Genomic DNA, 27,860 nt, shown 5'->3' on the forward strand with positions numbered 1-27,860 from the left:
TGTGTTTGTGCAAAGATAACGAAGACGGCTGGTCTCCATGGTCTGAGTGGACCCACTGTTCTGTCACCTGTGGACGTGGGGGACAGCAAAGGGGTCGATCGTGCAACGGCATCATGCCATCCTGTTCTGGCCCATCACTTCAAACCCGCAGCTGCATGCTGGTTAAATGTGAACGCAAGGGTAGGACATCACTGCAAATCTGATCCATCGCTAATCTTGATTTGTAATGATTGATTGAATACGGCCATCAAAGGCAAATAAATTTATATTTCTCAGTGCAGACGTGGAACTTCAGGCAAATGGATTTTAAACTTTACTGTCATAATTGGAAACATGTTGTTTCAGCACTGTAAATGTGCACACACTGCAGAGCTGTGGTGACGGTCTGTGTTTAATTCTACACAACAACAGATTTCCAGGCACACGAGAAAAACTTTCGACAATATTTTTGGGTCTGTTTTATGTGTAGCGCGTGTTGATGGGAACTGGGGTCTTTGGTCTCCTTGGTCTGCCTGCACGACCACGTGTGGGGAAGGACATGTCACTCGCGTACGTCTGTGCAACAACCCGGCACCACTGAGGGGGGGTAAAGGATGTTTGGGCAGTGTGAGGGAGACACAATCCTGCAACAACACGCTCTGCCCCAGTGAGTGCAGGAGCAGCAATGCATGTACAATCTGTGCTGTGGTGCTTAACTACTTTGCAGACGTCTGGATTTGTACGTTTGTGTGTAGTTGCCGGAGGTTGGACAACGTGGTCTGAATGGTCAGCGTGCTCTGATTCTTGTGGAGGAGGCCTTTCAAGTCGCCAGAGAGAGTGTTTGAACCCTGCCCCCCAGAATGGTGGGAAGCCTTGTGCTGGTGATGCTGTGGACTATGAATCTTGCAATAAACAGCCGTGTCCCATTGGTAAACTTAACCTCTAATATTTTAATTGTGTAAGCAGCTATTGTTCTATAAGTAGACTAAGCTTCACGTCCATAGACGAACGTAATCCTTTTTATAATGATTTTTTTCCAAAGAGGATGGGATTAAAAACAATATCCTACAGTCTTTATTAAGTAACTGAGGTTTAGGACAGAATGACTAATTCAAAAATATTTTTCCATAGACCCAGTCTTGGATTGTTTACTTTGTGGCTCATAAGAACGGCTCACTGTTTTCAGACGTGTGCTTGCTGTCAAATCCATGTTTTCCCGGGGTGCGGTGCATATCATACAGCGATGGATCTTGGGAATGTGGGTACTGTCCTTTGGGATTAACTGGCAATGGCACCCACTGTGAAGATGAGAATGAGGTAATAACCACACATTTTATACTGCGTAAAACTGCAAAGTGACAAGCATATTATTTCCAGGCATCAGCCCAAAAATAACTGTGTTGGAGATGTGGTTCATCGGAATCAATCAAATTATCCATTTTTGCTGCATGTTATAATAGACATCAGCCAATAGTTTTATACTGGGATGCCTTGAATGGTCTGACATGAAATCAGGCTTGTCCAAATGGACAAACGCTATGTTTCAAACTGAAATATCTCAACAGCTATTGTAATGTTTTTTATATATGAATTTTTGATTCCCAGAGATAAATGCTAATGACACAAAAGTTATGAATTATCAGCAGATCACAATGAGACAAAACACAGACGAACAAACAGTTCATTTAAAATGCTGAACACAGTTAATTGCTCTCTCTTCAGTGTGAAGTGGACGGTGTGTGTTTTACAGAATGTGTAAACACAGACCCTGGGTACTACTGCCTACCCTGTCCTCCTCGCTATAAAGGCACACAGCCATACGGCCTTGGACTGCTGCAAGCCTGGAAAACCCAGCAGGTATGTTGTTTTAAAATTTACTACGTTTTTGATTTTAATTCAAATGAACACACCACTTTTGTATTCTCAGATGCTTGCTAATATTCTAGGTGTGCGAACCATACAATCCTTGCAAAGACAACACACACACCTGCCACAGGTATGCTGAGTGTGCGTACCTCGGCCTGTCATCTGAGATCTTGTACAAGTGTACGTGTGCAGTTGGATTTGCAGGAGATGGTTTTGTGTGTGGTGAAGACTCTGATCTGGATGGCTGGCCAAACTACAGATTGACCTGCAAGAAAAATGCAACATACCATTGTCAAAAGGTAAAAAAAAAATAAAAAAATAAAAAAATAAAAAATACAGCAACACTAAAATATTGAATGCGATTCCACTAAACTGTGCTGTGGTTGGATGCAGGATAATTGCCCCATGATACCAAACTCTGGACAGGAAGACCTGGACAAGGACGGACTGGGAGATGCTTGCGATCCTGATGACGACAATGATGACATCATAGATAAGAGGGTGAGATTATGGTTGAGAGTAATTTGGAGAGCACCATATCCATTTCACACACAGGTGTATTCATGTGAATGTGTGGCGGTTTGATGCAGGATAACTGCCCGCTCGTGTTCAACCCTCGGCAGTATGACTCTGACAGAGACGGGGTCGGGGACAGCTGTGACAACTGTCCTTTTGACAGCAACCCACTGCAGATAGACACGGATGACAACGGAGAGGGAGACGCCTGCAGCATTGACATTGATGGGGACGGTAATTATTCAACGTTTTCTTTCTCCTCTTTATTTGCACCATAGAAAACAGATTCTTAACATCCCAGACGGAAGCTTTCGTACCCCCGTAGGCATCCAGGATTTACTAAAATACTTAAGGTATAATTTATTCCTACTTTCCTCTTTACTCCCTGTAGCCTTGTTTCTTTCTGTGTATCTACATTTAAGGATCAAAGTCGAAGTAAAAAGTAAGTAAAAGCCAAATAAGATGTACTTTATTTACTGTGTGTGTGTGTGTGTGTGTGTGTGTGTGTGTGTCTGTCTGTTTCTCCAGATGTTCTGAATGAACATGATAACTGTCCCTTAGTCTACAACACTGACCAGAGGGACACAGACATGGATGGTGTTGGGGACCAGTGTGACAACTGTCCCCTTCTACACAACCCACTGCAGGTTCCTACAAAAACACTCAATGCTGACAAACGCAGATGCAGTATGTATTTACTGATGAAATTATATTTACTATTAGAAACCTTGGGAATCTTGGGAATACACCTGGAAATCTGCACCTTGGAATGGCTAATGGAAAGCTGAGCATGGAGACCTATTTAAAGTTCATATACAGATTTCAATCTGTTGTATGTGTGTGTGTTTGCAGTTTGACTCTGACAATGACCTGGTAGGAGACACGTGTGATGACAACGACGACGTCGATGAGGACGGCCACCAAAACTCTCTTGACAACTGCCCCTACATCCCCAATAGTAACCAGGCCGACCACGATAACGATGGGATGGGAGATGCCTGTGACCACGACGACGACAACGACGGTATCCCTGACAACCGGGACAACTGCAGGCTCGTGCCCAACAGGAACCAGCTGGACTTGGATGGTCAGTGCAGGTTCTGGGTCTTGGAGCTCCGTCAGTAAAACAGAACCAGGAATCTCTCATATCGTCTTACAGTTTAGTACGAATTGTGATTCATTTCCTGCTGCGCAGAGATAATATTTTATGACAGATGGATTTTGCAGCCACGCAGTCTCGTGGTTCAGGTCATGTTAATGTTGGACATGAACATGAAGAGTTTATGACTCCCTACAGTGTCTTGAATCATACTTTGAAACATGTTTATATCTATCCACCAAAGTACAGGACTATTTAAGACATTTGCACATTTCCAGTCCTGGCCTTTTTGTTCCCTTCTTGGAAGAAAATAATAGAAAGTAACATGTTTCAGTAAAATTCTCCTTCCTTCTCTTTCTCAGGTGATGGCAGTGGGGAGGCCTGTTTTGATGACTTTGACAATGACAGTGTTCCAGATGCGTTGGATCCCTGTCCACTGAACCAGGATATTGGGTCTGTGGACTTCAAGAAGTTTCAGGTTGTTTTGCTGGACCCTAAAGGCACAACGCAGTCTGACCCCCTCTGGGTGATTCACAGCCAGGGTAGAGAGCTGCTGCAGACGGCCAACTCGGACCCTGGCATCGCTTTAGGTCAGACAGGCTCCCACTCCTGATGGTCAAAAACATCTTCTGAGTGAAGGGAAACTTCTTGTTGTGGTCTAATAACACAAGTCTCCTCTTGGCTTGAACAGGATATCACAAGTTCAGTGCTGTGGACTTCAGTGTGACACTTCATGTGAACACAAACCGGGATGATGACTATGCGGGCATCGTGTTTTCCTACCAGTCAAGTCAACGCTTCTATGTTGTCATGTGGAAACAGGTGGGAGTTAAATTGCCTTGACCTGCTGGATTCAGCATTGATGGCTGACTGCTATTGACTTCAAATCAATTGGAGTACATATTTTGTCTAAATGACCCTCAAAAACCTTTAACTTGGCATTTGAGTCAAAAGTTATATCCATCTTTATTCATCTTCAAATATTTCATTGACCAAAACTTCCTTTGTATTGCTTTGTATTTTTTTGCAGCGTGACATTCCTCACTTCTGTCAGCTCAACCTTCACACCCTTTTATCCTCCATGTCTCCTCTCTCAGGTGTCTCAGGCTTACTGGGAGAAAAGGCCATCTAAAGCTTTCGGCACAGCGGGAGTCTCCATCAAACTGGTCAACTCCACCACAGGACCAGGAGAATATCTGCGTAATGCCCTCTGGCACACCGGAAATACCAGACACCAGGCACGAATCACTGACTCTTTTTTTTTTTTTTCTGCTGTCATAACCCACACAAAAGTTCTTTTTTGAACAAACCTTACCTAAAATGATCTTCAACAGACTATTATTTGAGTGACTGACACAGATGTTTGAGTACAATATTCCTGCCCTCATGCCTAGATGTTTGTCTGTATCTTTATCAGGTCAGAACATTGTGGCATGACCCCAATAACATTGGCTGGAAGGACTATACAGCCTACCGCATGCATCTTATCCACAGACCCAAGACTGGGTTCATCAGGTACAGACACCGTCATCATCATTATGAAGTAACGCCATCAAATAAACATGTTATTTTTATCACATATGTCTTGAACCAGACTGAAAGAATCTAACAGCAAGTCTGAAACACATTACCAGTAACCTTCTAACTTTTAATTAACAGGTAAGCATCTGATGGAGCTTTGCAATGTGACTTTTAAAGCACCAAGCCAATATTTTATCGTATTTACTCAGAGAAATTCAGAGTCACTTGAGGTTAAACAAGCAACTCACACGAGGAACTGTGTTGTTTCAATAACAATACAAAACACGCTGGCTCTTTGGTGGCGATCAAGCAGGTTTTAATGCATTGTTTAAGTAAAGTCATTCCAGAATGTAAGGTAAAACAAAATAAATTCAAAACTCAGCAACAACAACAAAAACCCAACACCCAAACAAAAAACTGTGGCGTGGCCCTTTAAATCACACATTTCGGGCTCACTCAGCACCAGATGTTCATGTGGGTTTTAGTGGAACAACAATCTGCTGAATAAATTTTTCAATCTGTGAAAATCGCATTCAGTGTCACCCTTGAAGAAATAATTCACTCTCAGATGTTCTTATACTCCAGGATATCATCAATCTCTACGAGTTATGTTTTGATAACAGTGTAATTCACTTTCTTTGTTGTACCCAGTTCTCCTCAACCTGCCATATCTACTTCTACTTAGTTGTTCTTCTCACTAATGGACTTTAAAAAAAAAAAAAAAAAGCCTCCAAGCAATGAATTTTCTGCGCTTCACGCTGTTGATGTGCAGATGGAGAGAAAAAGTGAGGGAAATAAGGACAAGGCTGTTATGAACTAGGACCAATTGTTCAGTCTTAAAGAAGGCGATGTTTGAAGCATTGGCTGTGCTGCATTGTGGGTGTAGAGTGATTGTACTGCAGGCCAAGTGTACGGCTGCACATTCATTGAATGTGAGGCTGAAAAGAAGCTCCTGCTTTGATCACAAAGGACACACACACATTGATATTTTTGATAGCTGCTACCAAGTTCCCTTGGAACTGCTTTAAATTTTCTCCCCCTTTGACGTCATATCCTCAATATTGTCAGTTCGAATGTATGGTAAGAACGGCAACCGGAAGGAATGTACACAAGCAAAAAACAAACCTGACCTAGAAATGCAGTGCACATCACAATTAATCATGAAAGAAGGATTCAGATTCCTTTTTTGAGTGAAAATAGCAATACCAGAAAGTAAAATATACTCCACCAGGAGTATAAATGTCCTGCATTCATCATTTATTTATTCCTACAAATATAAATATAGCAACAATTCATTTTTTTATCACGAGAAGCTTCAGCAGAGATCAGTATTGTATTCATTAATACAATTACAATTACAATTAATTGTGCAATTAATTGTGCTGTGTTTGTGTTGCAGGGTGGTGGTGTACGAGGGCAGGGTTATTTTGGCCGACTCCGGGGCAGTGTACGATCACACCCTGGCTGGAGGCAGACTTGGACTGTTTGTCTTCTCTCAGGAACATGTTCTCTTCTCAGACCTCAGATATGAGTGCAGAGGTGAGGCAGACAGTGTGGTCAAAATATTTGTCCTGACTGCAGATCAGAGATGGAGCGAGCACTCAGATTCTTTACACAAATACTATTTCTACACTGTTCGTCAACACATTATAGCATTTACAATCCTAGTTGAGCAAAAGCTGAGATGCATTAAAAGCAAAAAAAATAATTACTATGTGGTGAATATAACTCTGTAGGTGACATATTATTAAATATTAGGCCATTAATTCTCATTCAAACAAGAAAATTATGAGCCAAGAATGTTGGAATTGTTTTATTTCAATTAGGATTAAATAGACATCACATTTCTGTTCTTCAGTATTTGTAAATCCATTCCTCTCATGATGCGTGTCTTTCTGCTGACCATATCTTTAATCAGCTTTTTTTTTTTTTTTCCCCTTTCTTCAGATAACTGAATCATTTTGCCGGGATAGACAAGACAACTGTACAACATCCAACCAGAGGTGCACATTCATTTCTGATGACCTTCATACAACTGAGAGAGAGAGAGAGCGGGAGAGAGAACAAGACAATTACACCAGGCACTTATCCAGCCAAGGCTATCAATTAGTGACCATAATCATCTATCAGCTTTTCATGCAACAGTATTGACCTTTCTGTACGATACAGTGAGACTCTGACAGCATCTGACAATAACTTGTTATTGCTTCTAATTTGTCCTTTTTCTAATGGGTGTAAATAATTATTTATTACTGGCAACCAGATATAAGAGAGAGAGGCTTGATGATGGACTGTGTAGAGCAGATGTCTGGTGGTAACTTATCAATAAAATCATTTTTTTCCCCAATTTCTTTTTATTTATTTATTTTTTTTGGTCTTGTCTTTTCTGGTGACGCCAACGTGGTTCACAAACAGCTGTGGAAACATGGTCTCTACCGCCTCCTACCGGTCAAAGCAATAACTGCAAAGACGGAAGCAGACAAGGTTATTTGAGGTTGCTGGAGTCAGTGATGGAGGAAGTCATCAAATCATTTATTTATATAAGAACATGTCGAAAAAAGATTCCATTACAATTTAAAAGCACTATCGAGAGATTGTACTTGAAGCACTCATCATATAAAACTACCCCTGTCAGGAGCTGGTTGAGGTAGAACTCATTTGAACTATCTCATATTGTTGGGGTGTAATTTCTGGTAGTGAATCATGTTTATAACCGTCTAACACAGAAAATGTTCAGCTACTCGTGTAAAGTCTGAGATCCTCAAATCCAGCAGCCCACTTGTGTAATGATATAATGTCATAATATAAGAAATGAGTTGGTTGTTCGTTAACATTATAGCTATTTTATTCATAAAAAAGGGGGGGGGGGTAAACATTTTATTTAAACAATTAAACATTTCATTTCCTTAAAAGGAAAAAAAAATATGGAGCTAATAATCCTCAGAAACATTTACAAAGCCACGGTTTCAGTTTTTTGCTGAACTGTTGAGAGGTTTTCTTCACACCTTTAAACCTGAAACCTGACATTGTGTCCAAAGCAAAATAAATCTTTTGTCATCACGGAACACGTCCAACCAGTTGGACACACACACACACACACACACACACACACACACTACCTGGCGCGGTGAGTGGCTGACGTCACACTGACGTGGAGAATGAGGAAGAGCAGCAGTGGCCCGGTCCGGAGCTGCTGCTGGGGCTGGCTGAAGGTGTCCTTCGGGGATGGCGCCCAGGTGGACCGACGGCCGGTGCGCCCGGTTCTTGGAGCGGCACAACTCGGGGCTGAACTTCGCCCTGCTGGCCGTCGCCTACGTGCTCTACCTGCTCGCCGGCGCCGGGATCTTCTCCGCCGTAGAGCTGCCGTACGAGCGCGAGCTGCGGCGCGAGCTGCGGGCCGCGCGCGACGACTTCCTCGGCAACAACACCTGCGTGTCTGACGCGCGCCTGGAGGAGCTGCTGGCGCGCGCGCTGCAGGCCAACAACTATGGCGTCTCGGTGCTGACCAACGACACCGAGCGCAACTGGGACTTTGTGTCCTCCCTGTTCTTCACCAGCACCGTGCTGACCACCACAGGTGAGCCGCACAGCCACACTTTCTAAAAAGTCTCCAAAAGGTCCCTTTATATCAAGATGCTGCCCCCCCCACCCCAAAAAAAAAAAAACTAAACAAAAAAAAAAACAGATAAATAATAATTATCGTTGTGAATGTTTGGTTGGATAAAGTTCCTTCGTTCTTCCACCTGTATCTGCAGACTGTTTTGTTAAAGTTGAATGTAAGATGAGAGCCTCCCTCTTCAGCAGGTCAGAGTGAAGGTCAAACATTAAGGTGAACAGTTTTTCTGATCTACAGAATAGTTGAGTCACCTATGAGGCATTAAAACAACAGTGTGTGGGTTTTGTTATGTTTTTTTTTAAAAAGTTGTTTTTTTTTTATCTGTACTTGGGACTCACACTGTACAGGGTGCTCTCTGTGAACATACGAACACTCAAACTTTATCTTATGTAACGCCGGGTTAGTCAAATCAAGTGGACACTTGTTTTCAATACACTGTGAAATTTTCTCCTTCTTTTCTGTAAACTGTGTTTTCCACAACGAGCTGCAGTGAAAGGACTCGATATACTAAGTGGAAACTTAATACTAAAAAGGCTGTAATTTAAGAATCTCCTGCCTTAGTTTATCTAACTCGGGCTGCCGAAGAGCCTCTGATTCTGCCTTAATGTGTGGAAGAAAGGACGGCTGATTTTGTCTCTCGTTGCTGATTTCGGACAGGAAGAATGATTGCAGCAAGTAAAACCAGTTTCCTTGTTCATATCGGTAGCAGAGTAGAGTTCAAGGGAGATTTGAAAAACTCATTTCCTGAAGACAAGCTGGAGGACAAAAAACCCACAAGGGGAGTTTTTCACAAGTAGGCAACCCTCATATTAACAGCTCCAGCTATGTAAACAATTTATCTGTTGATTAATTCACTAATTTTGCGTACAAGCCATGTACACAGTGACCTATTAAAAAGTGCGACTATTAAATTATGGGTTCTGTTTTGACTTTAGGAATATTTTGTCAGGCTTTAGCTGTTGCACCACCTCTTTCTCAGTAAATAAATAAATAAATAAAAAACAGAAATATTGAAATATTGTTAAGGGAATTATTATTATCCTTTTTAATGGGAATTCACACCCTTGAAGCTCCATTAACACATCTGGTTGTTTATCTCTTAGTGCTACTAAAAGGAACTAATTAAGATCCACAGAGAACCCTGCAGCCCTCCAGCTCCCTGTAGTGTAAACATACATACATGTAGGTTACAAAGAGTGTAACTTAAAATATTATAACATTAACATTCAATGAATAATTCATCTATGTTTTCAGCCTGTTATGTATTTATAGTTGGTTTCAGTTGTATAGAGCTTTCACAGGAAGACAGGTTGGAATTGAAAGAGCTTCTGTCATCTTTTCTATCCTTCTCTCTAATTATTGCTGTGTGTAAAGCTTCACAGAGTCTAAATGACTCCTGCAGGAATCCTGCCTCTAATTATGCTGCTATAATTAAGGCTGTGTTGCATATTTGTTGTATTTTCAGGTTATGGCCACACTGTACCTCTCTCAGATGAAGGGAAGGCTTTTTGCATTTTTTACTCCCTCTTTGGCATTCCTGTTACGCTCTTCTTCCTCTCTGCGGTGGTGCAGAGGATCATGGTTCTCGTCTCAGTGCGCCCAGTGTCTTACTTCCATCGTCGATGGGCCATATCTAGATCCAAGCTGTCCGTCATCCATGCCGCCTGCCTTGCTGTCTTGATGATCGTGCTGCTGCTCATCATTCCTGCGCTGATCTTTGTGAAGCTGGAGAAGGACTGGAACTTTCTGGAGTCGCTGTATTTCTGTTTCATCTCCCTGACTACCATTGGCCTTGGGGATTATGTCCCCGGAGAGACCCACAGTAAAGACGACAACCCACACCCACAGCTGTACAGGCTGGCCATTACGGGTGAGTAGCTGGCTGAAATATATTCCCACTGCTGTCAGGTGGAAGGCTTTCATCTGAATCAAAGTGTTTGCTGCATTTTTGATTGGGCCCACTGGATTATAAATGTTTTAATTACACCAAGCATTGGTGCATTGTTGTTGGATTGTTGCCCCTAAAATGAAAAGATTGTTCACTTGTGTTTCATTGTCTCACTTGACAGAAGCCTATGACTTGTGATTCAAATTCAAAGGAATTTTACCTAACAACAAAAAGCAACAAGTCTTAAGAATCTACAGTGATATCAGAGCCTCTGTTTGGTTGTGAAGTGGACCTTTGAACTAAATGTGAAACAGTGCTAAGATGCTGATAATTAGTCAAAAAACTCACGTTAGCATAGCGCTCAAGGAAAAGTCAGGGAGATGAAGATTGTGAGGTCTAAAAGTAAAAATGGCATCACAAATTCAGCAAAGGTGATGTTATGACTCAGATTTTTTTGTCTGATTGACAAGGTGAAACAACGCCTTAACTCTTCACCACTACACCCATTCTTTATAACCGCACTTGGCCTGATACTATTACTCATGCTGTTTTGGACTTTGCTCCTTCGAGTTGCCATTGTGTCTGTGTATTTGCTCTCCTAGTCTACCTGCTGCTGGGCTTGATTTGCATCCTGGTGGTGCTGGAGACGTGTTGCGAGCTTCCCCAGATGAGACGCCTCAGACAGAGGTTCTACAAAGAAAACATTCGAGAGTTGGACTCCGAGACTACCAACATCATCGACCGCGAGCGGACGAGCGACCAGCTGAATGACGTCTCGGACGTCATGATAGATAACATATCGGCCATCCCCTCTGTCTCAGAGCAGGCGGCATCTTTACGGCAAGACACCCCAGTATCGGGATCAGCTGCTAACAAGAAGCTAAGATGACAGCTTGGCTGCCACACATTGTCTTTAAAGGACTGGTCTATGAACTTCAGCTCTCTACATGAGTGCTCAGGACATGCTGGCTGTTATCTTCATGTGTATATTAGAGAAAATAGGCAGCCTGGGCTGACTACGTCTACATCGAAGCTCAAATGTCAGTTTGGTCATTTTTTTTTTAAAAAGTAATTGTTCTGCCGGTGCCAGTATCAACACGGGTGGCAGAAAGTGGGAAACACCCACTGATTATCAGGATGGCGTTGTTTTAATGTTCTCCTCTGTTCCTCAGCTCTTTGCAGATAAGACTTAGATCTATAACACAGATAAAAGGCTGGGCCCCCAGACGGAGGGAAGCCCCGCAAACTTCAGTTTCCTGCCAGGATCTTGGCAGGCTGTAGTTCCAATGCAGCACAGTGTGTCCTGCAGGATTTCACACTGCCTTTTAGCACATTATATAATCTCTGGAAGTATTTGCATAGGAAATTGTCCTTGGAAGTCATAAAGCTGTACCATGAGAATGAGGAACATGATCGCTCTGCCTATTTGGTACATTATGTGAGGAAAAAACTGCCAAGGAATGAACATTGTTTTCTTCCTGGTTCCATGAGGTGATTTTTGACCTTCAGGTCCCATTGCCATGTTTACATATTTAGTTCATTGTTGTTATTGTAATGCAGTGTGTGCCTTTTTACCACTAGAGGGAAGCACTTTCATTTTACATGCAAAAAATAGATTTATGTTACTGGGAGCTGATCTCTACTGCTTGCTGGTGTGTTGAACAAAATCCTTTTTTAACATTCATATATTTTATTAAACCTATTGAACATTTTATGGCGGTGGAAGTTTTTAATAATTTTTTTGTGTACATTGTACATGAAGAAAATGTCCAAAGACAATTTGGCTGCTGTTTTCGTTGTCATTTATTCTTTTTTTAAATTCAGTAACAGACATTTGTCTCGGTCATTTTTAATGGACTTCCTTTAGAGAAACTGTAAATAAATTCTATAACATTAAGGAATATAAAAATTATGTTTCAGAAGTACCAATGACCAGATAATTACATATTTTATATAAACTGTTTATTTTATTCATACAGTGTCATATCCACATCATAATTCAAGACACATACATGCAGACTGATGTGGGTACATACATCCAAGCACACATTCAAATGCTCACACTCAACATCAAACATACATACTGACAAACAACTAATATCCCTCAACCAGGGATGCAGAACTCACTTCCCAGTGAGTGAAAGCAATTTGTCCTTCTGAAATATCCCAGAGTTTATATGAGCTTTAGGACTGCAGCAGACGATGACCTTTGACATCCTCACAAAGGCAGGAAGGTGCAAAGTTGACTGTTTTCTTCACAAATTGGTAAAAGAGGCCCACACCAACATACTCACAAACCTTCACATACATTCCCGTCATCGCTATCATTCATACATACAGTGTGTTTGTGTGTCTGTTTATATGATCTGTGGCTGCTTGGAACAACGGGGCCAGAAAGGGCGCAGGCTGAAAATTAAGAGGACAAAAAGCAACACTGTGATGACAGTAACGATGGAGACGTAGCCGGAGTGGGGCAGCAGGGGAGAGTCAGGAGCCTCAGCTGGAATCATATTGGTCAGATTCAACATGTAGCCCAGCGTCCAGCCTGCATCGCTGCCTTTTATCTGTGCACAACAAAAAACAAGCATCACTGTCATCTCCTTATATACACCACAGGCCAAGTATTCATACTGTAATGGAAGAGACCAAATTAATGTCAGTGGAGGAACAAAAACACACACACACACACACACACTTTCACACACACATCAGCTCACTGGCTGCTTTGAAATTACATGAATCATATGCCATGGCCTTCATAGACCAGGTCCTGACCCAGCTGGACATCACTGGGAGGGCCCACTACACACCAAAACCTAATGAAGGATCGGGGTTCACTCTTCCACTTGAGTCCAGGGAGAAAATATATGACATTTTATTTCAAACTATTCCGAAAACACTGAAATAAATTAAATAAATTCATTATCACAGCTGCTCAGCGGCCACCTGACCAATTAGAGCCAATCACGTTCATGCATCCGCGCGACGCAGCGTTTTTACTTCTTCCTGAAGGTGATTCTGCTTTTTACCTCACCTGTACTCTTTAAAAACCATCTGGATGATTTTTATAACCTATACTTTGCTTTTCTTTTTGATTTTGCTGTCCCATGTGAGTTTTACTGCGCTACCTGTCGGAAACCAGCTGCACTTGTGGAGGAACTACTTAGCTGTTTGTCTTCGCCATTGGTCCGGACTCCAAGGTAAAGATCCTTCTACTTTCTTCATTAGTGATTGTTTGTTTTTTAATTATTTGATTTAATGTGAAAGTCTGGCTCTGGCGCTGTGTTTTTCTGATGCTGCTGATTTAAGTGTGTTTCTTTCGGTGCTATAAAACCGATTGTCTGGGAGGATGTTGTATCCGTGTACTTTGGCATATGAAGGTTTTGACAGTTTATGACTTTGACTGTGTTGTAAGACTTCTGTGCTGCATTGTCTGCTGGTGATACGTCTCCCTGATGGTGTTTACACTTTGCTTACTATACCTCCTGATACTGTGTGGTGATTATCTTCAAAGAGTTGTAATGGGTCATTAGTTTGTTTTCAATCAATTGTCATTTAGTTGATGGATAGAAAATTGACCAGCACCTATTTATAAACACCGATAGATGCTTCCTTTTGTCACATGGATGATGAGTGAGTCTCCAGGGTTTGTCCACTGAGGCAGAAAAGCCCAATATCCACAAATGTGTGAGTCTGGGGCCATTTCTGTGTGGAGTTTGTGTGTTGTTCTTCTGTCTGAGTTGGTTCACTTTGGATACTCTCACTTCTTCTCTCAGTCCATCATCAATCAGTGTTTCAGTGAAAACTGGGGAGAGTGTGGTTGTGAGTCTCTGTATGTTGGCCCTGTGTGATGGTTTAGTGATTTTTGTCCAGGATGCACGGCCCTGTGGCTGCTAATGGTAACGCTGTAAAGATAATGGATGGAATAAGTTTTGCAATTCATTTCCTAAAAGTGGCTTAAAATTTGGCCTTCTATAGCAACTTTACTCCTAAAACCACAAAATCTGGTAAACTGCCTTTAATTAAGTGAGGATCGGTTAAAAGTGCTCCCATTTAACACACAATTGTCACACTGTGTGAAACTTAAAAAGTTAACACATACACTCACAAATGCACGGAGGGGATATGAAATGGGAAAGGAGTGGACTGTGATATACTGACCTTCTTGATGAATTTTATATTTGGGTAACTCTCAGAGGTGAAGTTGTATCCTTTTGTCAACAGGGTGAGGATGTATGTGCCAGAGAAACAATACTCAGCCAGGTACTTTAATTTTACATCTGGATGCCGCTGCTTTATCTGTTTGAACAGATCAAATGCAACATGAGGATTGTCTTGTTTAGGCTGCACATGTATACATAAATATCGAAGGACATTTTATTCTGTATGAAATAGTCCTGACCTGATCCCAGGGGGTTTCACAGTAGATTGAGAGCCTTTTCCTGACAACTTCCAAAGGAATGGATGTATCAGTCAGATTGAGAAAGTTCATCACAAAGTAGTACGCGGAAAAAGCCTGCAATGAAACGGGAGGAGGGGAGAGGAAGAGATGAGGCAAACAGTCAGTAACTCTTTTTGTTATCTTAAGCAAATGAAGTAATCCATTAATATAAATACTTTTAGATCAGTTCTTCTTATCTGACTCATAAGTTGTTGTTTTTTTTTGTTTTTTTTCTGGTCTTGATTGACTCCTACAGTTTCTCTTGAAAGTAGCTCCTCATAAATAATTTAGAGTTAGATATGGGTTAGCCAAGAGACACTGTTTCTAAGAAGTTGCTCACACCAAAGAAAAGAAAAATACTATTCACCTAAATTATATTGCTGTGATGGCTGAACTCTGATAGATGGATGCAATTGTTCCAAATTTAGGCCACTCATGCCTGAGACAGAAGTTAATCACGGAGCTGTGACATTCAAAGATTACGCCAGACAGATCTGTACATTGTGTAACCCATCGTTGTGTCCGAACAGCACACAGCTTCTCTTTCGCTCACTGATAAGTGTGGATAAATAAACAGTGACAACTGTGTTATCCTACCCCAAATGGCCCTTGCAGCAGTGGCTGGAACACTCCATTGAAGGAGCACTGGGTGTATCTGCAGTGAGTAAAGTTGAAGATACTTTTGACAACATCCTGGCATTGTGAGGAGTTTCCTTGTCCCAAGTGAGTGAAGGTTACAGGAGCTCCCTGAGGTTTCCTGTCTGACACACAGGGGCTGTCATATAGGTCTGAGTAGGTCACTGTCTCATTGTAGCCAGGGTGGAAACAGGGATCTAATATTGATCTTGGACCTGACTAGGAGAGAGATTGAAATAAAGAGGTGTAATAAACAGAGCGAGGAAGTTAATTGAATGACATTTTAGAATTTTTCCTTTACACACAAGACTTGACTCATCTGGGATCAATTGGATTTACATTAATGTTAAATGGAGAAACTTAAACCAGGGGTTTACCTGAGTCTGTTGTGCCAGTGTTAATCGTAGAGCTTGGTCTTTCCCGTAACACAGGAAGCTGTTAGTGTACAGGTTGTAGTCATTTCCGTAGAGTCGGAAGGTCACAGAATTCTTGGGTGACTCAGAGCCGTCGTAATTATTGGACACAAAGCTAATCTGAGTTGAGGCCCCGCCAAGGTCAAGTGCGCCTGTGGTTTCTAGGCCCTGCAAAAGAAACACACACACACACACAAAAAAAAAGCATTGGCGCACACAGATTGACCCACAATCACATCTGCAAGTGGATAAACGTGAGGGGGGGCGGCATGCTTGTGCTAAGCATACAAACCTGTTTGAGCCGATCGTCCAAATAGTTGACTGTGACCCAGCCAAATGCACCCTCCTCCTGGCCACTTAGGAGTCTCGCTCCCTGAAAGGAGAAGGGGGACTTTTGCAGGGATTGTTCCACAGCCTGAAAGACCTTGTTTGATGCCGAGCTGTCCTCAATACTGCATACAAGCACAACACAAATTCATTAGATTGAGTCACATGCATAATTCAAATCAATACAGCGGTGCATAAATAATACATTTCCTGCGCTGGATGTAATGGATTTGACAGCAACATATTTGGTGCTTGGGCAGTATAGATTGTGTGGAGATAAATCACAAAAAGGCTACATATAGGAGCACAAAATGCTGAAGTTGAGCATATAGTCACATCAGCATCAGCAGGACTGTCGTTGTGTTTTTGTTTTTGGATGCGTATCATATGTGCACCATACCTGAGCAATCTCATTCCTGCAGTAGCCCCTAGATAGAGAGGCGTTTCATCATGTCTTTTCTCGGGGACTCTCCGCTTGGCATCCTCTATGCAGTCTTTCAAAGACTCTCCTGCCTTCCATGGCTCAGACGCATAGCTGGAAATACCTGGACCTGGAGGAGGCAAAATGTCAGTGGGAGGGTGATGTCATTCAGTCTAAATTTAGTGACCATAAATCATAATATGACCCTGAAGGTCAGAGATGCTAGCCTGCCTTGGAACTGAAGGTCATCTGTTTGTAATTCATGAGCTGGCAAGGAGAAGGAGCTTCCTGTTCCTGTAGCACCTAATCCTCAATTTATTTTTTTTTTATTATTTTCTTTCTTTGTTTCGAGTCCTCCTATGTTTTTTATTTATTTATTTATTTATTTTTTGCAAGCAGCTGTGCACCATGTTTTAAAGCTAACTGTACTCAGAGACGTGCTGATTCCACGGTCAGCGGCCTATGAAAGCTTTGATAACATCTGTACTTTACATCACACTGGACATTGTTTTCAGAAATAAAAAGCCAGTAGTAAAGTCAGCTTTCAGGTGGGGAAACTAACAGCAGGAAGGTGTTTGACATTACTGACAGGCCTGGTGTGCTTTAATAACTCAACAGAGTTTTTTTGTTGTTTTTTTTTTTTTTTTTTTTTTGGCTGAGCTACTTCAGACAGATTTTGAGTCAATAAAAATGTTAGATACAGCATGGTGAATGGTTTAAAAAAAAAAAAAAAAAGTCCTGCATGCACATTTTTCTTTCTTTGTGAGCGTTAGTTGGCAAGATCAATACATGTGTGCTCATGGGGGCTATTAAACGTATCATAGCACACACACAATGGGGGAGGACCAGGTTGGCTCTACTGTAGTCCACAAACCAACCCTTCCAAAGCTTACCAATTAATCAAGGTGTTAAATGTTGTTTGCTTAATGCCTTAACCAACCCAAAAATTGTTGATTTATAGACTGGTCTGTTAGCTGGGAGCCGTAACATCCTGGATTCTTGTGTAAGAGATAAGAGCTATTTATATTTTCAAAAAAAGGAAACCCTTTGGTTTGGGTTTGGTTGTCTGTACATTCATGTTCAGGAAAATGTTTTCTTTCATTAAGTCAGCTATTTGTATCATTAAAGGAAATCCAATGACCTGCTGAAGAAACGATCTACCTACAACTGCAGTCCCACTGATTTAATTTGAAAAGCTTCTTATCAATCTTATGAGTAAGTCATTTATAAAATATCTTCACTTTACAGTGAATCAATACATTTGAAGCAACTAAATCATAAACCTATGTTTATTCTAACAGAATAATCCATCAGGCCTGGAGTTGTTAATGTTAATGAGTTTTTAACAAATTGATTTTGGCTGCAGATGACCAACAACTCTTAACACACAAGGTAAATGGTTCAGAATTGGAAAAGGTTACACAATTGATTGAGTGGCAAAAACAAAAACGAAACAATCTAACAACTGTTATGTTAGCTGATGATTTGATCTGTCTCCATCTCCTCCGGCGTGACAATGCCCAGCTTCTTTAAACTGAACAATTACATTGGTTTGGACAGAGGACATTTTGAAAGTGTTACCTGGAGATTAGCTTGGTAATGAGATTAAACGTTTTTAAAAGCTTTGCTCAGTTATTTTTGTCCTATTAGAAGGTGGCGTGCATTTAAAATATAAAAATACTGTCAGAGTTAAAGAATTGTTCCAGTTTAGCAGAATTAACATTTGCTAAAAGTCAAATGAAGTCTTCAAACGTGCATGCTCATATAAATGTTTATGATGGAGACCGCACACTTAATTGTGGGGTGGGTGTCTGTGTAACACATGCTGCAGGAGGCACTACCTTTGACTTTGCAGGAATGTGTCTGCTCAACTCTCCCAGTGTTGTTGTCTTTCTCTGCCGGCCACTGGTAGATGTACAGAGCCGTGTGGGAGGATCCAGCATCCAGAACGATGCCATACTGTGGAGGAAATGGGGAGGCATTCCAGTTTAGCGCTCAGTGGTGTTAACTTTGGAATGACATGCAGTTTTAAACGTTTAGTGCACATCTGGTGGAGATTAGGATCTGCCCTTTGTTTCATGGTGTTTTTTTTTTTTTGTGCAGCATTTATCAGCTTGCAGGCCATGGAAGTGTGTGTTGTTCAAAGCGTGACATCCACCATAAGTTAAAGGCTAGTATCCATCCCTGTAGTAGCTGAATAGCCCAAAGACAAATTTCAGGGCTACCTTTTATTGGATATGTTTATATGTGCAAACTTAAAAAAGATTAATCAAACCATCTGGGGAAACACAGAAGGCGCTGTAATGAATAATAACTGTAAGAGCCACATTTGGTCTTCATTTATAGCCAGAAGAAAGGACTTACCATCCTTATCATCAGCTACAGGCCATATTTGGCGATGGATTTCTAGATCCAGTACTACAGGTTGAGGTCATATTGACAGGAGACCATATTTGGCTTGTGGACTTTGGACCCAGAACCTACAATAATCTGTTATATTTTACCGTTTCCCACCCCCCGCCATACCTTGTACTTTTGGGTGAGAGGTCTGTTCTGCAAAACTGCCACCGTTACCAAGGCAACAATCGCTATGACACCAATCACAGTGATGATGATGGTCACAGGCGTGTGCCAGGGGTTCTTCTCTTTCATCTCTGGGAGCGGGGGTGGGAAAGACAGACAGACAGGAAGGAGAGTCGAGAGCGTTGCCGGAGGTAGAGAGTAGAAAACGGGGACAAACGGGGGAAGAGAGCGTGTGTGGTGTTAGTCAAGTTTTGCATCCATCCAGATGTGTGCGTGATGTCAGAACATGTGTGATGAGAGTCCGCAGTGGGGTTGCAGCCGTTGCTGAGATTGTGTTGAGCTTATGTTATTCTGTAACCAGGGGCAACAGATGGATTTCTGATTTGGTGTCTGAACGGATGCCAAGTTGTTCATTGATTCGGAGGGGAGGTTGTTGTTTCAGTCACAGCACACTAGAAAAGTTTTTCCTCAAGGCCACACCAATCTTCTTAGCTAATACAGTAATATCAACATTTTCACTTTGAAAAATGATTAAAAGGAAAAAAACTTTTTTTTTTTTTAACTAAACGGGAAAGCAGTGGACTTCAATCAAAAGTGCAGATTATGTTGAAGCTCTGAGTCAGTTCTGGCAAAAGCTAATAACTTCAACATCCTAACCCTCGGTATTATTTTAATCCTATACATATTTGGCAACTGTGTCTGCCTTCAGTTTGTTTGGCTCCCATTCCTTCCTAAGTACTCATTGAGTTTCCACTGTTTACGAATTGGACTTGAAACACACACACACAAAGATTTAAAAGGGGACAAAACAGGGTGTAGCTGGCTGTCTGTATTCACAAGGCTATTGTGATGGAAAAGTGAGATGGCCAAGATACCAACCTGAATTGTAAAGTACAAAGACACACACAGTCTCACTCTCTCACACAAATAGCTGTTCATTACCAAGGTAAGTAAACTGACAGACAGCACCTAGGGGCACATGACATGATAGCTGGGAAAGTAAACACACACACACACACACTAAGCTGACTGTAGAATACAGTCCACAATCTATGATCATATAGGCACAGATACACAACTGTGTGACTGATAGTAAAAGCAGCTCTCTGTCAGCTGTGGGGAAAAGACTGAAAACCTGAAACCTGGAAACCTAAAGCACATTAATGCAGCTAACCAGTGGTGAGTGGAGCAGAAAAGGGAGCACTTACCTCTGTTTTCCCCTTCAGTGAACTTATCACTGACTGGGGAGGGAGACAGAGATGGAGAGAGGGCAATGGAGGGAGGGGGAGGGAGGGAGAGAGAGAGAGAGAGAGAGAGAGAGCGAGCACAAGAGAGGGAGGAGGCTTGGGAAGAGAGAATGGAAGTAGAAAGGAAAGGAAAATAGGAGACCAGGAAGTAGAAAGAATGAACAGAAGGGAGGTAACAGTTATAAGTTATAAGATTAGGAGAACTTTTTCCGTTGTGGCCAGAAGATCAGAATAGAGCTCTGTGTGTGTGTGTGTGTGTGCGCACATTGTCTGGAGTTGCTCTGAAGCTCTGAGTTTGGCATTTCCTCCCCAAGCTGGGGTAGCAAAGCCAGTCACTATGGAGACCTAACTACAGTGTGTTTGTGCGTGTGTCAGTGCACTTTTTGCGTGCATGTGAGTCCCTTAAAAGGGTCTTTCTCTGTGTCTCTGTCTCTGTGAACTATTGAGAGTCATTTGCTCCAGCTCTACTCTCTCCGTTCATTCTGTGGGATGTGTAGCTGGGAGGGGAAGTGGGGACTCCCTTGTTGAGCTTTTTTATTACTTGCAGGCTGTGATGTCATCTCTGTGACGGATCGGGATCCCCTGCTTTTCTCCGAAGCCGTGTGTCTGTGTCTGTGTCTGTGTGTGTGCGAGCGAGAGAGAGAGAGAGAGAAAGAAGAAAAGGGGTTGCAAGAGAGCTAGTGTGTGTGCAGACACAAAACATGACTTGCCTGCAAATTTGTTAATCCATTGACAGATCTCTGCAGTAATTTTCCTCTTTTGCTCCACTCACAAAAATACACAAACACATATTTAAACAGGCTCTTGAATATTGCTCTTAACTTGTCATTCATCACTTATTATTCCCTTTGAATGACTTCTTGGCAAGAGCTGATTAGTGCTAAGCCTCCCACTCTAAGGAAACTCTTGTACTTACACACATTAACGCACACAGACTGCACTGCAAAGTATTCTGTAAACCAAAGTTCATTGCTATTCTTCATCCTTTAAAGAGTTACCTTGGAACAGATAAGGTCTGGCTGTTTATTACTCGTCGTTAACTTGAATTGAGCATTCCTTATTTTTTCTTTTTTTCTTTTTGAATGTTTTGTGTGTGTTTCCCTTTATGTATAATGGAGGTTACTGGCAGACTGTCTGTGCTGAATCATGCCAATAAATTGCTTTAGGTAACACAAAACTTAATCGTGTGGAAAATTTTAACACACCATCAGACCTCAAACATACAACTTCACGTCTCTGAGTGCTAAAGGCATACAAGTGAAGTCGTAAAAGTAGTGCAATTCATATTGGATTTAATTTTCAGTGTTGATTGCTTCCTTCTGATATGTTTGTATTTTTAAGTCCCAGATTCTTTGGAAGGTGGCGAGCGCGTTGATACAGCAGGTATCTCTAACGCCTCACAGCAAGCAAATGCTCGCTGGCATGTTTGGCTGTGCAGTTTGGAGTTTAGGTTAGTTGGTGACTCAAAATATGCCTGTAAATGTGAGTGGTGACCCTGAAAGGAAAGCTACTGGATAGATGGATCAGAATCTATTTTAGGTTCAGTTCATCTCCAACAGAGATTAGATGAAAAAGGGTAAAATGGTCTTATTATACTGTTATACTATACGGTTTTATTATACTGGTGGGATGCCCTGTTTCTTTTATTCAAGCCATATGAGTTTAACTCAACTGGGAAGTTTATTTGCAATAAATTTAGCAGTAGATGGTAGGTGGTGAAATAGTGGACAGAAAAAAAAAGGAATATAAAATACAGGACACAAACGGCTAAACTGTTTTATGGTCTGGGTCCCACTGTGAGAAGGAACAATCTCATTTAGATGTTGTTCATCAGAGTTCCTCGAAGTTGTGACTCCAGTGTGGCAGGGATAAAACCACATGACTTCACCGTTCTGTATGTATTCTTGTAATGCATCATGGTCACATGCTGTTTGTCCACCACGTGCAAAATGAATGAGGACATCTGTTTACTGCCTGTTGATTGAAGCACACAACTAGCCTGACCAATAATGAATGACCATTAATGACAGCTGACTCCAATTACAAATAAAAGCCTGTGAGGTGAGTGGTTTTGTTAGAGTAGAACAGACACAGCACTGACCTTCCTTCCTGTCGCTTTCATGTCTGAGAGTTTACCAACAGATGGAGGAATAAGATTCCAGCCAAAGTCCTCCAACTGCACTTCATCATGCGTAATCGCTTACGAGTGACGCTGTTGTTGGCAGCCGACTAAACAGACAACGAACGCATAACCAGAAACGCACGTCGAGACAGGAAGAGGGCTTACCTGAGCAGTGAAGCAAATAAGCGATCTCTCCTGGAAACGTCAACACAGACTGAAACACAGGCTTCCAGGCAGACAGGATTGTATCCACAGTTGTGACGAAACGTCTTCACATAATATATAATGATCCCAACTGCATGCCTAAGCCCAGCCATTGCTCTGTCCCAGACCTGCTCTACCGCGAAGACAAAGGTGCACTCTTCAAAACAGCCACATAAAAGCAGGAGGACCAAACACTTTGTCCTCACTTTCCTCTCACAAAGGCCCACAAATACACGAGTCAATACAGACATACAATTCCAAATACATGCACCCCAGTCATCCGTTCTCTGACCCTTCAGGAAACACAAATGTGCTGTTAAGGTGAGGCCAAGATTCTGCAACATGAGATGGAAAGAGACGGAGCGGCTAGGGGAAAGGCAGAGCTCAGAGAAACAGAAGTAGGAAACGTAAATCTGTCCTCACTTGGTGAATCTCTGAGTTTATCTGACACAAATATTTCGATCTTTGTCTTTTTGGTGGCCAAAGTAAATAAGAAAATGTTCGTGCAAGCTTGAGCTAAATTTTAGTCATCAGCAAACAAAAAGACGGGAATCAAGAACGTCTGCTGCATGAAGTAAACATTTTTAGATCAGCAGCATTCACATCATTTGTTGACCAAAAAAAGAAAACCCTGCAATAAATATGACAAAGAAAATAACATTCGCAGGCCAGTCCTTAGGTCTTCCTTCACGTGATCAGTAAGAATATTAGTTCTGTAATCTTTAAATTGAATCCTCGCTCATCGTGGTGTTTAACCTCAATGCAACTCTGAATGTGAGTCCTGAATCTGAACTGAATTATTTCATTTTGCAAACATTTGGACTTACTCAAAGTATGCTGAAGACCCGTCCCTGTTGAAACGTTATGCTCGAAGACATGACAGTTTCCCCCTCTACAGCTGAGGGCTCATAAATCTTTAGCTAGAGATGCAGTGTGTGAGAAAAAAGAGGAAGAGAAAGAGGAAGCAAAAGGGGGAGGGGGCAATTTGAATCAGCTAATTCTCAAAAGGGTATTTTCTTTGTGCTGACTGATGAGTCAAAAAGTGACACACTTAAGGATCAGCTGTGCGGTTTGATAATGATGAAGGAGCTAGACAACAATGTCCCTGTGAGGCATTTCTTACATTTGTTGTGCTCCTCTGGCGGTTATGCACCAACAAATTACGGCCTTTGTGTGGAGGGATGTACGTAACGCAGATGTTACATAGGCTTAGTCACCACAGGTCACCTAAAATCATCTTGTTTTCCAAGCACTTAAATCATCCTCCTTTTGTAGAAATTTGCAAAACTGCGGTCAAAGACTAAGTTCAGTGCTCCTGCATTAAATCTTCTTGAAATAGTTTCAGCCCTAAATTAAGCCAAATATCCAAAGTTCTCATTTTTCTACATCTGTATTTATTTTATTCAACTGCAATTTAAGAAGAAAAGAAAGGAAGAAATGTAAAAATGTTGGGGCGGATGTTTATAAATATTATGTGATATTTTACAAGCTATTGTAGTTTATGCAATCCACAAATTACAAAGTACAGCTGTCATAGATGTAGTGTGGTACAATATTAATGATGCACTGTCATGTGGAGCCAATGCCTGCTTTATCATGTCCGTTGGTCTTACACGTCTGAGCCTGCAGAGGATTCTCAAGTTTTCTGATAAATAGTAAAAATAATAACAAATTACAAAGCAAAATACATCATGTTGCTTTTGAAGATTTGTGGTGTACTTGAGCGTAAATGGGCCGTGTTATTTTATGAGCACACCTACATAAAAATCAAAACACATTGCTGAAGTGTTGAACCGTCAGTGGGCTTCGTGCTTCGATGTTTTCCTTATTTCACAGTTGTATAAATGCCTATTGTTTGGGCTGTTGGGAAAAAGCACAGCGTGTGCGCTACGTCCTCAAACAAGGGGACCTCTCACGGCGTCATATGATGAAAAAAGAAGTAGCTGTGTCTGCCACAGGGAAGTGGTCCATCCTCTTTGGTGCAGAATCTAGTCTGACCTCGCCTACAGCACAGACTGTCACTAACCCGCGTCTGGCCCCGACCTCCAGCGAAGAACAAAAATAGCTTTTCCTGCTTCAGTGAAATGTTCTGTTGCTGAACGTCTTTAGCTACAGATCTAATTCATTTTACACAGCGGTGACTTGGTGTTGCCTTTCATCTGCACAGAGAGCCAGCTGCTTTGTCTTGACTGTCTCTTTGTGCGTATGGCAATGAATCACCTAACATAAGCAAATTTGGCCTTGGTGTACACGTTTCAGATCTTCCAAATATTTTTCTGAGAAAGCTTTTAAGTGTGACAATTCGCCGTAGTTGATGTTTCAGGGTCAATTAGATCACCCAAACAAAAGCAAAAGAATGATTTTTATTTTGAGATGTCTCACTGATTAGTGATGAGGACTACAGTTCTAAGTTTTATTAATCTCAGAGATCGCAAAACGCTGACCAAACTGGATGTGTAGTTAGTGTGGGTGTGCTCCCCTCCACAGTCCATACACAGGAGTGATGGATGGTTTTCTGTGTTTGGCCCTGCGATCGACTGACCTGTCCAGGATGTGCCCCACCCTCGCCTGGTGTCAGCTGGGATTAGCTCAGGGCCCCCCGTGACCCTGCATGGATCAGCCGGATGGCCTGGCCGTCTCTGCAACAACTGACTGACTGACTGTTAGTTTCCTCAAAGGTCATTGCTGTTTCAAAATGACTTCGAGTGAACTAACATTGTTGCCAAACCATTTTCAGTAGATGTTCCAACTTTGCAGACTAAATTAACAACCTCTCGTGTGAGACAGCTTTCGATCGATCTTAGTTTTTGACAAATCTTGTGATTTGTCACATACAATTTTTGTCACTAGACTGCTTCTACTGGGGCATGAGCTGTGCCTCAGTATAATTTCAGCTATACCCCTCTGAGTCCACGAACTGCGGGTAGTAATTATAATAGCATTAATAATAATAAAGCATGCCTTCTCCTAATTGATGAGAAATAAAATGGGCAGAAGCTTCCCACAGTATTCAGGTTTCGGTAGCATTGCAGTTGCTTATGAAAACAAGAGGAAACAAAAGTTTCTGGCCAACCTTTGACTAAATCCTTCTTGGTTCCTGTAGATGGACATCAGAAAATGTTTTGGAATGAGGAGGAACAAGGAAGGCAGAAATGAGAGATGAGTTTGAAGGAAGCAGGACTAAGAAACAAGCCGCCAGAGTCGGGCCTCAGTTTAGTTTGATGCCGTTTTGCCGGAGGTTTATTCATTACTATCATTGTGTTACGTAAATGACTGCAATGTGCAACAAGGTTTCCTCTGAGTTTTTTATCTTATTTGCATATGCAGTGTAGGCCTTTCATCCTCTGAACGCAGTGAGGCTGTATCTTCGAAGTGCAGAAGTTTTCCTTCACTTGTTACTCTTTAGGAATAGTCGGATTAGCAGGGGAGGTTTGTGTCGTGCCTGATGTTGCACACTTCTCACATGCAACAGACTTACAAGGAGAAAATAAAGGGTGCTTGACGAATTGGGGGGGCTGTGTCCCTGCAGAGTTTAATATCCAACAACCTTCCTGGTCACATACCTGAACAACGTTGAACTACACGTTTTGGTGACCAGCCCTGAGCAAGTATGACTTTTGTATATCATTTTAAATGACTTGAATTTTTTTTTTGGTACCTGAGAAGGCTACAACAAACTTTTTAGGAGCTCTCATTGCTCAGCTCCTACTGTGTGCGTTAGCTTTGCCAGCTGGTCTGATAAACACTGAGCATGAAATGTTATGGCTGAAACAGTAATCGCTTTATGGCACCATCCATACAAACACTGAATCATATTACCAGATATATCGACAAGTGAACTTTAACCAACCCCCACTGAATGATTTTAATCATTCAAATAATGGGCCTAAGCGACGACTGTAAAACCTCATCGGCTCTCACACAGCAGAACAAAATATTTACACTTCACATAAAGACACAGACCCTCACCTGCCTGATAGACGCACAATCACACACGGGCATCTGCTCACGCTGCCCGTATGCACACTTAGACACGTGCCATAGAAAAGACACACACTTGCACTGCAACACACCTGCTATGTGCAGTAAAAACCAGTCACAAAGTTGGAGGACAACACAGACTCACCTGACACTTAACCAGTAATGGTTCAGAGTGCTGGTACATCGTATCACTAGGTGGTAAAGACCGTCTCTGGTTTCCTGTGTGTGTGTTTCCTGCATCTGTGTGTGTGTGTGTGTGTGTGTGTGTGTGTGTGTGTGTGTGTGTGTGTCATAGCAGTACACCTACCTCTTTGTGTGGACATGGGCTCTTTCTCAGCAGCAACACAACACAATGCTCTTTCTATTCTTTCCCCCTCTCTCTGTCTCCCCCCCTCTCTCTCTCTCTCTCTGTCTCTCTCTCTCTGTCTCTCTCTCTCCCTCCCTCTCTGTCTCTCGCTCTTTTGCTCTTTCTCTGGTAGCACAGCCTCTCTGCCTGGTGTAAGGTTTGTCAGCACCTCCTTTCACATACACTCGCTTTATTAGGAGAAGCAGCTTCCCTCCTCCCTCCTGCTCAACCCACTCCCCTCCTTCCAAGGCGCCTTTACCAGCTCCTTCTGATTACCCCCCCTTTCTCTCTCACTCTCGACACCTTTGTCATACGCTCTGTAACTGCCAGTCTTTTCCTCACTCCTCCCTTTTCACCCCCCCCCCCCCATTTCTGCATCTTCATCTCTCACTCTCTGTATGCCCTAACACTCGGACTCCTTCAGCACCAGTGTCTTCTTTACCATCTTCCTTCTGCATCTCCTTCTCTTTGTCACTCTGTCATGTAAAGTGGGTCAAACATAAAAGCTGTGTTAGATCTGGATGGGAGCCGAAGCTGGAGGGGCGTTGGGGGGGGGGGGGGAGCAGCGGATGAAGCCAGCCTCAGCTCAAATCTCTGATTCCCAGCACCCTCGTTTTTATAGACGTAATCTTCACTTAGCAGCAGAGGCAGTGGCTCCTTAATGGCTCGACTGAAGTTTTTCACTTCAAACACAAGCCCTTAAAGTTGACCCTA

At 42.1% G+C, this 27,860-nt stretch overlaps 3 protein-coding genes and 2 long non-coding RNA genes across 6 annotated transcripts in view; 3 read left to right on the forward strand and 2 right to left on the reverse strand.

Annotated features, from left to right (window-relative positions):
• LOC115060435 (thrombospondin-2-like) lies at window positions 1–6,865 on the forward strand. Its single transcript, XM_029528365.1, has 16 exons — window positions 1–180; window positions 470–646; window positions 735–908; window positions 1,166–1,296; window positions 1,702–1,836; window positions 1,926–2,144; window positions 2,239–2,346; window positions 2,436–2,595; window positions 2,890–3,008; window positions 3,214–3,448; window positions 3,823–4,050; window positions 4,152–4,282; window positions 4,558–4,698; window positions 4,878–4,975; window positions 6,381–6,532; window positions 6,840–6,865. Exons 1-16 carry the CDS (start codon window positions 114–116, stop codon window positions 6,863–6,865), a joined length of 2,301 nt encoding a protein of 766 aa, XP_029384225.1. The 5' UTR covers window positions 1–113.
• LOC115060398 (uncharacterized) lies at window positions 6,866–8,544 on the reverse strand. The gene is made up of 2 exons (XR_003842262.1): window positions 8,101–8,544; window positions 6,866–7,442 (listed from the first exon to the last, which is right to left on the reverse strand). It is a non-coding gene; the product is annotated as an uncharacterized LOC115060398 (long non-coding RNA).
• On the forward strand, window positions 8,145–12,410 carry LOC115060394 (potassium channel subfamily K member 1-like). 2 transcript variants are annotated; one of them, XM_029528321.1, is made up of 4 exons: window positions 8,145–8,558; window positions 10,063–10,467; window positions 11,088–11,228; window positions 11,277–12,410. In XM_029528321.1, exons 1-4 carry the CDS (start codon window positions 8,207–8,209, stop codon window positions 11,372–11,374), a joined length of 996 nt encoding a protein of 331 aa, XP_029384181.1. In that variant the 5' UTR covers window positions 8,145–8,206; the 3' UTR covers window positions 11,375–12,410. The 2 variants fall into 2 exon arrangements, with proteins under 2 accessions (XP_029384181.1, XP_029384180.1); XM_029528320.1 differs by having other exon boundaries at window positions 11,088–12,410.
• Window positions 12,274–27,216, reverse strand: entpd1 (ectonucleoside triphosphate diphosphohydrolase 1). Its single transcript, XM_029528319.1, has 10 exons — window positions 27,108–27,216; window positions 19,250–19,377; window positions 18,565–18,682; window positions 16,703–16,853; window positions 16,268–16,427; window positions 15,940–16,143; window positions 15,524–15,781; window positions 14,888–15,001; window positions 14,647–14,784; window positions 12,274–13,049 (listed from the first exon to the last, which is right to left on the reverse strand). Exons 1-10 carry the CDS (start codon window positions 27,121–27,123, stop codon window positions 12,843–12,845), a joined length of 1,494 nt encoding a protein of 497 aa, XP_029384179.1. The 5' UTR covers window positions 27,124–27,216; the 3' UTR covers window positions 12,274–12,842.
• The window catches only part of LOC115060399 (uncharacterized), a 27,641-nt gene continuing 13,260 nt past the window's right edge, over window positions 13,480–27,860 (forward strand). Inside the window, exon 1 of the long non-coding RNA XR_003842263.1 lies at window positions 13,480–13,685. This is a non-coding gene — a long non-coding RNA (uncharacterized LOC115060399). The remainder of the gene's footprint in view (window positions 13,686–27,860) is intronic.

This window comes from Echeneis naucrates, chromosome 19, assembly GCF_900963305.1.
Source record: "Echeneis naucrates chromosome 19, fEcheNa1.1, whole genome shotgun sequence".
Taxonomy (NCBI): Eukaryota; Metazoa; Chordata; class Actinopteri; order Carangiformes; family Echeneidae; genus Echeneis; species Echeneis naucrates.

Excerpts from the sequence above, each read along its gene's own strand:
- entpd1 (XM_029528319.1), bottom strand. Across the intron at positions 15,782-15,939 it reads CACTGGCACAACAGACTCAG|TCAGGTCCAAGATCAATATT; the intron begins GTAAACCCCTGG and ends TCTCTCTCCTAG. Across the intron at positions 13,050-14,646 it reads ATATAAAATTCATCAAGAAG|ATAAAAGGCAGCGATGCAGG; the intron begins GTCAGTATATCA and ends TGTTGTGCACAG.
- LOC115060435 (XM_029528365.1), top strand. The coding sequence starts at position 114 with ATGCCATCCTGTTCTGGCCCATCACTTCAAACCCGCAGCTGCATGCTG. Across the intron at positions 2,145-2,238 it reads CAACATACCATTGTCAAAAG|GATAATTGCCCCATGATACC; the intron begins GTAAAAAAAAAA and ends GGTTGGATGCAG. Across the intron at positions 3,009-3,213 it reads TTCTACACAACCCACTGCAG|TTTGACTCTGACAATGACCT; the intron begins GTTCCTACAAAA and ends GTGTGTTTGCAG.
- LOC115060394 (XM_029528320.1), top strand. The coding sequence starts at position 8,207 with ATGGCGCCCAGGTGGACCGACGGCCGGTGCGCCCGGTTCTTGGAGCGG. Across the intron at positions 8,559-10,062 it reads CACCGTGCTGACCACCACAG|GTTATGGCCACACTGTACCT; the intron begins GTGAGCCGCACA and ends TTGTATTTTCAG. Across the intron at positions 10,468-11,087 it reads GTACAGGCTGGCCATTACGG|TCTACCTGCTGCTGGGCTTG; the intron begins GTGAGTAGCTGG and ends TTGCTCTCCTAG.